General features: G+C 39.5%; 1 protein-coding gene across 1 annotated transcript in view; it reads right to left on the bottom strand.

Moving 5' to 3' along the window:
• The window catches only part of Capn13 (calpain 13), a 56,393-nt gene that overhangs the window by 39,769 nt on the left and 3,535 nt on the right, over positions 1-13,089 (bottom strand). Inside the window, exons 2-3 of the mRNA XM_013013526.1 lie at positions 5,894-5,966; positions 4,548-4,663 (exon numbers count right to left, since the gene is read on the bottom strand). Coding sequence (XP_012868980.1) covers positions 4,548-4,663; positions 5,894-5,966 — 189 coding nt within the window. The remainder of the gene's footprint in view (positions 1-4,547; positions 4,664-5,893; positions 5,967-13,089) is intronic.

The following is a 13,089-nucleotide window of genomic DNA, read 5'->3' as shown; positions in this document are numbered from 1 at the left end:
CGAGGATAGTGAGAAAAGAATGTGATACCAGAATCCTAAAACTATCCAAAATGTCAGTCTTAAGTGAAAGCAAGTGAAAAACTCTCATTGTACTTTGAGGAAAGTTATGCAAGGAACTACTATTTAATGAAGTCAAATTAGAACAAAATATCAAGGTCAGGAGAAAGGTAAGAGAAACAGCAGCAAGTGATGCATTTTAAATATGCCTTTTACAAGAAACGCACCTGTAATAGTGAAAAGAAACTGATAATAAAGCGATAAACAGAGACACAAGAGGCACATATACTCAGGAAGCTGGAGTGATGATGTGAAAATTAGATAGTGAGGAACAAGGCCAAAGGCATTAAATATAACAAATAAGGATATTATGCAAGTTTTATCCTTATACCATGATGGCAATATCATAAGTTTTGAGCCACTAAAGAATACAACAGAAAACATGCAGAGCCAAAACATCCAATAGAAATTAGAGTCTCCAAGACTCTGACAAGGAACTTCCATTGTTCTTTTAGAATTTGATAAACCAAGCAGACAAATTAAGCCAAGGTAAAACAGTCAATTATAGGTAATATGATATGCAAACCAGAATGCTGATCTAATAAATAAACATGAGCCAGTAACAAAAACTATCATGGATGTGGCCATAAATAAAACTACTTTAACAATTTCATCAGATGTAGACATTTTTATAAGTATACATTTTATAAATCTGGCCATCAAATGAGGGAAACTATGGGACCTATGTTTTGGGTCTGGCTTACTTCAAATATAATTTTTTCCAAGTCTTTCCATTTCCTAACAAATGGAGCAGTGTCATTCTTTCTGATGGAAGCACAGAATTCATATACATTTCACATTTTCTTAATACATTCATCTACTGAAGGGCATCTGGGTTGGTTCCATATCTTAGCTATGGTAAATAATGCTGTAATAAACATAGCTGCGCTGGTAGCCTTAGTATGGCCTTGATTGTGATCATTTGGATAAATGCCCAAAAGTGGGATTGCTGGGTCATAGGGGAGCTCTATGTGGAGTCTTTTGAGGAACCTCCATACTGCTTTCCATAGTAGTTGCAGTAGGGTTTCCTTTGGCCAAATCCTTTCCAGCATCTGTTGTTATTAGAGTTTTTGATTATAGCCATTCTAACTGGGGTGAGGTGGAATCTCAATGTTGTTTTGATTTGCATTTCTTTTATGGCTAGAGAGGTTGAGCATTTCTTCATATGTCTATTGGCCATTCTTATTTCCTCTTCAGAGAAGTCTCTATTTAAGTCTTTATCCCACTTATTAATCAGGGTTATTTATTTGAGGATTTTTTATTGGGGGAATTTAATTTTTTGAGTTCTAAGTATATTTTAGATATGAGGCCCTTGTCCATTGTATGGCTAGTAAAGATCTTCTCCCAATCTGTGGGCTTTCTATTGATCTGGCTAGCTATGTCCTTTGCTATACAGAAACTCTTCAGTTTTATGCAATCTCATTCATTAAGTGGAGTAAGCCAGACCCAAAGAAACATAGGTCCCATGCTTTCCCTTATTTGCAATAACTAGTATATGTCTAGGACAAGCAGAAGAGGTCAAAAGCTATGTATATGTGACCATGCAAGCTGCTGCTAAATGAAATGAATTCCAAGATAGGGACACAAGAGATTTTATCTTTCTTGCTGTTCTTTTTAATGTACTTATACATACTAAGTGATATTTTTTGTTTCTTTGTATGTTCTTCTCCCATGGCATAATCCCTGTTGTCACTGTATTTGATTCCAGTGGCCTGTGTCTTGTATATACACTTTTCTAATTTTGGGAGGGGAAGGGAAATATTATGCTGAAATAAGGATACAGGTTGACCCACTGTAACAATGAGATGTACAAGACACTATGTTGAAAATGAACTTTACAACTTTGCAGGGGGAGGGAGGAGTTCGGGAGGTGAGAAGGAAAGGGATGGTGGGGGAAAAACAAAGGAGGTGGTAATAGTGCTGCACAAGAAATATACTCATTACCTTGCTCGTGTAACTGTAACCCCTCTGTACAGTATCATTATAATAAAAACATATATGAAAAAAGACACTATGTTGAAAATGAACTTTACAACTTTGCAAGGGGAGGGAGGAGTTTGGGAGGTGGGGAGGGAAAGGATAATAGAAGAAAAAGAAGGGAGGGGGTCACAATACTGGATAGGAAATGTACTCATTACCTTACTCATGTAACTGTAACCCCTCTGTACAGTATCTTTACAATAAAAAAATTTAAAAATAAAAAAATCAGGCCATCATTTAATAAAACTAAAACTTAGGAACCCAAACATTACTTCCTATAAAACTTAATCACTTACAAATTAAATAAAAAAACCCATAGGTATGGGAAAGAATAACTCAAAGCTAAATATATTACAAATTTAAATTAAAAAGTAGGAGATTTCATGTCAAAACTTAAAAGTTCTAAGAGGGGAATTTGTAGCCTTAAAAGATTATATTGAAAAGACTAACAACATAAACTATACAATTCCAGCAACTGTAAAGAACAACAGAATTTTAAAGGAAATTAATAAAGAACAGGATGGATAATGAAAGCCAAAAGATTATTTGTTAAGTAACCAACACAATAGATTCGTTGAATTAAGAGAAGCTGAATTAAAGGGAATGGGAAAAAAAGGAAAATATAGCTCTGGGATTAAGAAAGTTGATCTAGCCACATATTTACATGAGATTAAATGGATTATCAAGATAATACAATCTATAAGTTGATACTTTTGGAAATAAATAGAAACAGCCAATTTTTCTGATAAAGTATGCATTTCAGTAATTAGCTCCACCAGGAATATGAGGCTCAAGCAAATGAATAGCTACTGAATATACTATAAGAGTTAAAGAAATCACATTTAAGAATAGATGAGTTATTAGCTATTGTCTAGCTTATATTTTTGTCTATTTTATTTCAACTTTATCAAAAGATACAGTGATGAACAAATATTACTCAAATTATATCAAATTTTAAAAATATAGTCAGTTCACTTTAAAAAGTTAGCATAATTCAAACATCATGAAAATAGCATAAACTAGAAATGGCTTTTACACAAAATTGGTGTAAAATTTTGAGTAAAATTTTTAGCCAATTGAATCCAACACATCTCAGGAAAATACATTATTAAAATGAAAAGGAGGCAGGATTTTTTTCTTTATTTATTGTGCACAGTCCCGGTGCTTGAACTCTGGGCCTGTTTGCTGCCTCTGAGCTTTTGTGCACAAGTCTAGCACTCTATTACTTGTGTTACAGATCCACTTCTGGCTTTTTTGTGGTTAATTGGAGATAAGAGGCTCATGAACTTTTCTGTGCAGACTGGCTTTGAATCTATATTCTCAGATCTCAGCCTCCTGAGTAGCTAGGAGCACCTAAGGGGAAGCAGGATTTTTGATTCTTGTCATTATGATTCAAAAAATGGTAAGTTCTAACTAATATGACAAGGCAAGAGAGTAAAATATTAAGGTCTACATCTAAGAGACAAAATTACCTCTATCTCAGATAATATTATCAGATATTATTATTATTACTAAAACAGTCCAGATTCTATTAAAGAAAAAAGAGAAAACTATTAAAACAATGACAGGATGGCTAGATACAGATTAATATACATCATAGTATTTCTCTTTTCCAGCAAAATCTACTTGGAAATGAGGAGGGGAGTCCCAAAATATTTCATTCACATTAGCTATAAAATTGTTAAATATTTGAGAATAAATTTACCAAGAAGGATAGAGCACCAATATGAAAACATAACCATAACATTTTATTGAAGGGCATAAAGCTAGTTCTGAATAAATAAAAAGATAGCTCATACTTCTGGAAAGGAATAATTAAAACAATAAAAATGTAATTTTTCCAAATTAATACATAAATTCAATGCCATTGCATTCTATATCACAGCGGCTTTTCTTTTTAATTAGACAAAATGGTTTTTAAAATTCGCAGGGAAGAATAAATGTGAGATATTCTTAAGAAAAAAATAGTGAAGGAGAACTTATTCTCCCACATCGTACAATTCCTGTAACACTCTTGAAATCAAAATAACGGGACATGACTCTGAAATAGACGAGAACACGGTGATAGCCATGCTGTTCTAGGTCATAGTCTTCTCAATCCTCCCATTTCTTCTTATACCCATGATTTAAGAAATGTTTATTGTTATTACTAAGGTGATGTATGGAACAGTTACATAACGCAGGCAATGAGTACATTTTATTTGGACAATGTCACTCCTTCCCTTGCTCTCTCCAAGTTGTTCCCTCCATCCCTACCCAAAGTTGGATCGTTCATTTTCCACATTGTATTTAGTGATCACTACTGCCGTATTTGTTCAGCCTTCATCCCTTCATTTCTGTGTTCCCTACTTCCATGATTTTAACTCCAATCTTCCCTATGTGTGATCTGGATAACTGACACAACAGTACCAACTATTCTCATCTCAAGCTTCCAAGACAGTAAGTATTCAAGACTCTCCCTTTGGGGGCAGGGCGGGGGTGGTCATACAGCACACTAGTGGTGCACATACCCGGAACCAGAAAATTCCTGCATACTGGTGTGAAAAGCTTTGGTCCATCAGGATCTTCTGCAGACACTGGGGATTCTGGGTCAAGGAGCCCAGTGCTGCCAGGAACCAGCAGTCTCCTGGGAGGGGATAAAGCCATGAGAGGCTGATGGAATGTACCCGGAAGTCCCATCCCATAATTTCACAGGTCCTAGCCACCAGAATTGGCATGCTTCCTTCTGAAGGCATTGTTGAGTATCAGTCTGAAGTGCTTGAGACTAAAAGGATTTGGGATTCTGCACTTTAAATAAAATTAGTATTTTGAAGATTTACATATATACAATGGTATCCGTGCCACGTTTAAACAGACAATGATGTATACTTCATATGCAACTTAGACACACAGCCTGAAGGAAATTTTAAACAAAGTTTTTAATGGGCCGGGGTATAACTTGGCAGTAAAGCATATGCCTAGCATGCATGAGACCCTGGGTTAGTCCTCACAAGTGAACCAAAATGAAATAAAATTTTCTGTGCTCCTATGTCATAACTTATCCCTCGAGTCCATGTGTAAAATTTTCTACTTGTGGTACAATGTCAGTGTTCAGACAGCCCCAGATTTTGGAGCATTTAAGGTCTGGGTAGAGTTAGATTATGGATTCTTAACTTATTATGAGTTTTTGCCCTTGAGAAAGAAAAAACTGCCCTATTATTATCCTATTATGAGGTACCGAAGGAATTGCTGCTAGCCGTGGTAGTGGTGATGGTAAGTGTGTGTGTGTGTGTGTGTGTGTGTGTGTGTGTGTGTGTGTATAACTGACAATATGTTGGAAGTGATGGTACTAATAAGGGACTACAAGGAGTCACAATCAGGAAACTTAATTATACTGATTTTCATTTTTCTTTTTTTTGTCAGAAGTGTACAGAACTGAAATCGGAGTAAACTTTGGTGCTATCTTAGGTAGCAACCAATGATCATACAATCAAAAAACAGACTTGAAGTTTTCTTTGCTAATATTTGTTCAGTTCTTATCCATGTAGAGGCACTCTAGCCCACATCCTGAGGGATGCAAGGTCTTGAGGTTGTCCTTAGGTATCATTGTGATACCTAAGGTCTTCTGGACAGGCCTTTCCCCTTTCCTGAAGCTTCCTTCCTTACCTTCAGTACCATGAGCTCTGTGAGTGCTGTATACCAGAAACTGTGCTCAATGCAGAAGCCACAAAGAAGCCTCAGAGAAATCCTTCCTCCAATTTGGTGAAACCCTAATAAGTTGATTATGGGCTGGTGACCAGGTAGACTTTTCATCAAATTGGCCTAAGAAACAATGATTTCCCAGGTGACATATAAGAATTGGTAGGGAAGCTCTTACCTGCAGTTCCTTGTTGGATGTCAAATCGGCTGGCACCTTCCAAAATGAAGTAAGGGGGGCCCTCTGATAAATCCTTAGGAGAAACGGGAAAACTATGAGCATTTTTCATTTCTTAAGTCTCAATGCAGTTCCCACAACATTGTTCACTTGAATTATCAAGGTTAATTCCTATAAAGGTGTCTAAAATCTGAATAAAAATTCACTTTCTTTTTCTTCAGGGTATTGTGTGTGTGTGTGTGTGTGTTTCTACTGGGTTTAAACTAAGGGCCTTGAGTTCTTGCTTGATGTTTTCTACTCCAGGCTAGCTCTCTACTACTTAAATCACATCTTCACTTATGGTTTCTGGTTCATTAACTGGAAATAAAATCTGCCCAGGATGGATTTGAACAATAATCCTCAGATCTCAGTCTCTTGAGTAGCTAGGATTACAGGTGTGAGCCACCAGTGCATGGCTTATTCTTCAGGCTTTATTATTCTCAGGAAGCAGATATCAAGTTGTGTATATGTAAACAGCAAATAGATAAGACAAGCAAAGTACACAAGACGACCACCTAAATATGGACTGTGGCTGTTCACAGCAAAAAATCCATCTTCTGGTCCCAACAAGCCAGTGGTTTATGAGAAAGTAAATTAAATATATTCATTACACCAAACTTTAGAAATATAATAAGGGACCATAGCTGTCCATAGTAAAACTTTTCTTGTGAAATGGTGTCACTTAGAAATCTCCTTGAGCAGTCTCTAGTCCAGGTTCAAGTCCAGACAGGTGTTGTATAGGAAGTCTTTCCTTTATTCAGATTTTTTTTTTTTGGTCAGTCATGGGGCTTGAACTCTGGGCCTGAGCACTGTCCTGAGCTCTTCAGCTCAAGGCTAGCGCTCTACCATTTGAGCCATAGCACCACGTCTGGTTTTCTAGTACTTTATTAGAGATAAGAGTCTCACGGACTTTCCTGCCCAGGCTGGCTTTGAACCACGATCCTCAGATCTCAGCCTCCTGAGTAGCTAGGATTACAGGTGTGAGCCACTGGCGCCCGGCTTCAGATTTTTCTTTACTCCCTGAACTACTCACAGACCAAGTGTGGATGACACATGTCCTTCCACAGCCTCCAGCCCGTATGCTCCTGCCTTCCTCAGGAAGAGAGTGCTAAAACGTTCCACAGAGGGGCACCATCTGGACAAACTGTAGTAGCTCCTAACAGATATAAGGCTGTGAGTTCTGAGGGGAAACCCCAGATAATTGGGGGGGACACAATAGACTGAAGGCTCCACTCCTGCCCCAATCAATGCTCACCGCCCCTCTAGCTTTGTCTGTTACAAAGAGCCCACGGACTCTCCTCTATTGTAACCTGTCAGTGCAGCTCTTCCTGATTTCCATTGTATAAGTTTGCATAATTTGGTAATTGTTCCTCTATCATTGCTTTTCACATTGACAAATATGTCCCTAGAGTGCAGGGCTACAACAGTGCACATGGACTCCTTTGCCCAGGAGCCATGAAAGCATGGAGTCCTACGCCAGTTTAACCTGCCAGCCTTTCATTCACATACAGTTCGAGTTTCCTGGAGGGGAATGCATATTCTGGACACACAGACTCCTTCTGCTTTCTCAATGGCTGACTCCATCAGATGCCAAGAGCGGCATGCACAGGCCCTTCTGATATAGTGTCCCTGAGCCAGAACGACGGCTAGGCTGCACTTGGAAAATCTCTGCAGTCCACACAAGCAGGAAAGAACACTCTGAGGAGCTATGGCCATGTGCACGTGGTTCCATGTTTATGGCAGCACTTTTCAGAATGTCCTAGTCATGGAATCAGCTTTGTTGCCCATCAACAGATGAATGAAGAAAGAATATATGGTGTGTGTGTGTGTGTGCGCACGCGCGTGTGTGTGTGTGTGTGTGTATGTGTGTAATGGAGTATTATTCAGCCATAAAGAAGAAGAATCTTATGTTATTCACAAAATGGATAGAACTGGAGAAATAAGGAAGATATAGAAAGACAAATAGTGCATTTTTAAAAATCATCTGTGAAGTCTAGATTGTAGAAAATACAGACATGAAGCAGAAGTGAATCAATATGGATGAGGGCAGTGGTCACACAGAGTGGAATAAGAGAAGGTGACAGGGATACGTATATAGTATGCAATGTGAAAATGCCATAATAAAACCTACTTTTTTTGCTGGTCCTTGGGCGTGAACTCTGGGCCTGGACATTCTCTCTGAGTTTTTGTGCTCAAGACTAGCACTCCACCACTTGAGGCACAACACCAGTTCTGAGTTTTTGTGATTAAGTGGAAATAAAAAATCTCACAGGCTGGCTGTAAACCGTGATCCTCAGATCTCAGCCTCCTAAGTAGTTAGGATTACAGAGGTGAGCCACTGGTGTCTGGCCTGAAATCTACTCATTTATAAAATTAATAATCATTTCCTTAAAATTGGGCATTTCACTAACTGCTAATTATCCCCTCTCTTCTATTGGTGAAAGAAATTTAAAGTCTCATGGAAGTCCTGCTGTCCTGAGTGGAGACAGTTAAGATTCTCAGCATGGAAATAAAGATGTGGCTCCAGTAGTAGAATGCCAGCCTTGAATAAAAAAGCCAAGCAGAAGTCCAAGATCTTGAGTTCAAGCTCCAGTACTGGCAAACACACACATAAAAAGATTCTCAATGATAAGAATAAAGAAGATAGGAAGAAGGTTATGGGGTATTGAACCTGGAACATGGGAAAGTTTGCCCTGTTTTTGTTATTGGTATTGGTTGGTTGGTTGGTTTTGTGCCAGTACTGGGGCTTGAATTCAGGACCTCATACTCTCACTTGGCTTACACCCAAGGCTAGGGCTCTACCACTTGAGCCACAGCTCCACTTCCAGCTTTGTTTCCGGTTAATTGGAGACAAGAGTCTCACAGAATTGTCTGTCCTAGATGGCTTCAAACCTTGATTCTTAGATCTCAGCCTTCTGAGTTGCTAGGATTATAGGCTTGAGCCACCAAAGCCTGAGTTTCCCTGTTTATCTTGACACACTGCCCTGCTTTTCTGAAGTTGCATTCTTCTTCTCCTCTGATGTGTCTCAGTGATTCTTCAAGCAAACCTGACTCCGAATAGAGCCCTGACATTTCTCTCCAGATGATCTAGAGTCCTTTTCAATCTCTCCTTCTTGGCTGAAGCTCAGTTTCCTCATGTATAACATGGGAACAAAATGCATGGACCTTTGGGAAAATGCAGTGATGAAGCAAGGTTTTGGCTACCACTTATGACGAACTCTAGGTGCTGTATTTCTGGGTTATTCTCAGCAGGCTCCCAATAGCCTTACAAAGCAAGATGAATCCTAGTCTGCAGGACAGAAAGCAATACAGTATACTTAGTCCAACATCTAACAGGGCACGTGTTCAATAAGTATTGATTCCCTTCTCCTGTGGTATCTGCAAAAAGGCTTTCCTCATAGACAACCCAGAGCTCCAAATGCATTCATTATTAAACAAGGCAGAATCAAAACATGAATTAAGTAGTCAATTCAGAGTCAAAAGGACAAAGAAGCCTCTCAAAAATAGGAGGAAGGAAATGATAAAGAAAACAATTTGTGAAACATAAAATAAATCAGAAACAGCAAGAATAATAAAGTAAATAAATTGTTCTACTTGAGGTATTGGATTAATGGAGATTCAACCTTTGGCAAAAATAGTAGAGAAACCCAAATAAGATTAGAAATGAAGATGGAGTTTAGCAATATTAGAAAGATGATGTAAAATTCTATACTAGCCAATTTAAGATACTAATAACCTTTTGGATGAAAATCAACAGGACTAAATATATTTCAAATTAGCTAATAATCTGAAAGACTAAGAGCTTCTGGTAACATGTTTACATCATCAAAGAATACTGCTATAATATGCCTGAAAAAAATCTTCCTGGTATATGCTTTTTTCCTGTGGAGTTCTTTTATATTTATAAGGAAGAGAACACCCCTATTGCATTTGCAGTGTTAAAAGAAGAGAAGTACGTTGTCATTTCATAAGTCTGTATACATACACACACACACACACACACACACACACACACACCACATACACATGCATACACACACACATGCATTTTCACACACGGACATAAACATGACTGATTTGTACTGCCTTATTATGATCAAGTAGAATTTGCTGTAGAAGTGCAGAAATCCATTGTGGTCTCCTTAAAACATGCAGTAATATGAAGTCACAGTTACATGGGCCAAAGGGAGAAACCATGACCTTTCCACTAAAGCTATGAAGTCATTGATAAACACAAAGCAACTTTTTATGTTTTGCTAAAATTATAGAAGTTATAACTAAAAAATAAAAATTTAGTTAGAACAGAATTATATTTTCACATGATCAAATTATAAGGTGATTATTTATAAATTGGGCTCGATTGCCAACAACAAATTCATTGAATTTTTTGCATAAGAGAAGAACACAAGGCTAGATGCGTGTAAGTCATGCCTGTAATCCTAGCTACACAAGAGGCTGACATTTGAGGACCAAGGTTCAAGACTACCCCAGACAGACAAATCCCCAAAACTTTGTCTCTAATTAACCAGCAAAAAGCCAGAAATGGAGGTGTTGCTCAACTGGTAGAGCACTGGCCTAGAACAAAAGAGCAAAATGAGATCATGAAGCCCTGGGTTCAAGCCCTAGTACTGGCACGTACGCATGCACATGCACACACAGACACACACAGACACACACACACACACAGACACACACACACACACAGGTGCCAATGGCTCACACCTATAATCCTTGCTAGATCTCAACTGGGCAAGAAAAGTCCTTATCTTTAATTACCACTGAAAAGCTGAAAGTAGAGTTATGGCTCAAGTGGTAGCCCTGAGCCCAAAAGCTCAGGGACAGTGCCCACACCCTGAGCTCAAGCTCCAGGACTGGCACACGCACAAAAAAGGTAAGGACACAATACCTATGTTTCCTGTCTTTGAGAACATGGCTTGTTGCATCCCCTAAGAAAGAGAGGTTACATGAAAAGGTGGACATGAGACCCACAGGCACTTCGTGCTGCCAGGCCAACTTCCCCAGGCAAAGCCTCACCCCGGGCAGTTCCCCACTTTCCAGGGAGACTAGATACACCAGGGCAGTGGCAAAGCCAGTATGCTAGCTCCTGGATCAGATTCAGGCTGGCCCACCACCCAATGGTGACTCAGAATTGCCTGGCAGCTTTGCAGACAGAGAGGCTACAGAGCCCCACCTTCCATAACTTTGATTTTTCAGGTCAGTCAGAGGCAGAGTTCTGGTTTGATATAGTTCCTCAGGTGTGTCTGAGGTCCAGCCAGGGCAAGGGAGCAGGCTCAGAGAGGCTGGGCGGTATGTTAAGAGGTCACACAAGAATTAGGCTAGAACCTGGCAAGAACATGGCAGTTTGCTGGTTCCACAGAGCCTGCCCTTTCTCTCTGACCATGCCAGCAATTACAGTTTCCTCAGATTTACTGTTCTCTGCCCCTGTGAGACGGCTTGAGCCTTTGTGGGCTCTGATACAGGAAGCAGGGATGGTTAATGTGATGTGTGGATTTGGCTGGATCACAGAGAGCACAGCGATTTGGTAAATATTATTCCTGGGTGTGTCCATGAGGGTGTGAGCAGATAAAATCAGTATTTGAACTGGTTGACTTGGTAAATCGGACTGTCTTCCTAGTGTGGAGGACACACTGAGTGCCTGAAGTAGAACAAAAGGTGGAAAGAGACTTTATCCAGTCTCAGCTTGAGCCAACAAAATGGTCTTTTCTACCCTCACTTTGGCCATTACACCAATGGCTCCCTGGTGCTCAAGCCCCTGACTTAACTTACTCAAGTCACAGGTTTTCCTGGATCTCCAGGTGACAGACAGTGCATTGTGGACATGGAACTTCTTAATTCCCATGACTATATGAGAAAAATCACTCATAACACATCTCTCCTAATAAATACTTCAATAAGATATATATGTACATATGCATGTGTACATACTATGTGATATTTTATCATTATAAATACTAATAAACTCATTGATAATAAATATATAATAATAATAATAATATTTATATACATTAGTGGTATCATGGTTTGAACCTGAGGAAATACAGAAGCCCCTGACAATCAAATGAAGTAACTATAATAATTTATTTCTGGGTTGTGGGCTCTTACTCCAGGCAGAGTTTGGGATGATCTTTGGTTTATTATGTGTGTCAGAGGCTCATGTAATGCAAAAGCCCCTGGGGTCTTAGCAAATAGCCTCTCTGAAGTACAGCCACACCAGCTACTGTCCCCAGTGGTCTCTGCAGGTGGGTACTGCAATGTGACAGCATTTGATGTCCTTGCATTCTCTTTGAAGGCTGCTCAGGACTTCTCCAAGCATGCTACTCTTGGATGAGAGAACAGCAGTGTGTGAATTAGTTTTATACTACCGTGACTGAAATACTTGAGAGAACAACTTAGAAAAAGGAGGATTTCTAGGGTTCACAATTTCAGAAGGTTCAGTCCCTGGTGGCTTTGCCCTTTGCATTTGGGTAGAGCGGCATGGGGGGCAAGAGTGTGTGGCAGGAGAGGCTGTTCATTTAATGACAGAAAGCAGAGAGCAAGGAAGGGACCAGGGCCCAAGAAACACCTTCAGAGATACATCATCAGTGACTACTTCCTCCTCTTAGGCTTCAACTCCTGTTTTAGAGCATCCCCAGAATACTACCAGCTGGGCACAAGCTTTCGGGGACATTTCATGTGCAAATCATAAGAATTAGGTTTAACACCTTGCCAATGCATGCAGTGGTGACCAGAGTTTTGCTTGGACAGATAGCAATGTCATTCCCTTTTCTATTTTCCCTAGAGAGCTTTGATGTATTGCCATTGAGGTTTGTTGGCTAAATGGCAGTTGGCTGTCGGTATTTCCTGTTACCTGTTGCCTGATGGGACATCTTCACGCTACTTCATTTTGTCCCTTTCATGTATTTCTAGTGAATAATACCATCAGGATCTGCTCTGGGTACTGAAGATGCAGGTTATCACCTGAATAGGACTTGAATTTCCCTGGGGTGGGCATAAGCTGGATCCACAGTGGGGTTTAGGGCTGAGCTCCAAGCACCCATTGGACAACTTAGTTGAGAATTCCCTGCAGAATGGGGACAAAGAGGAAAGTCCTATCTCTCTATCTGACACATACCAACAGTTCTTTGCTGTGCAATATGGTA

Source organism: Dipodomys ordii, unplaced genomic scaffold (genome assembly GCF_000151885.1).
Source record: "Dipodomys ordii isolate 6190 unplaced genomic scaffold, Dord_2.0 Scaffold20, whole genome shotgun sequence".
Taxonomy (NCBI): domain Eukaryota; kingdom Metazoa; phylum Chordata; class Mammalia; order Rodentia; family Heteromyidae; genus Dipodomys; species Dipodomys ordii.
The sequence above is the reverse complement of the archived record's forward strand: the minus strand, read 5'-3'. Positions and strand labels throughout refer to the sequence as shown.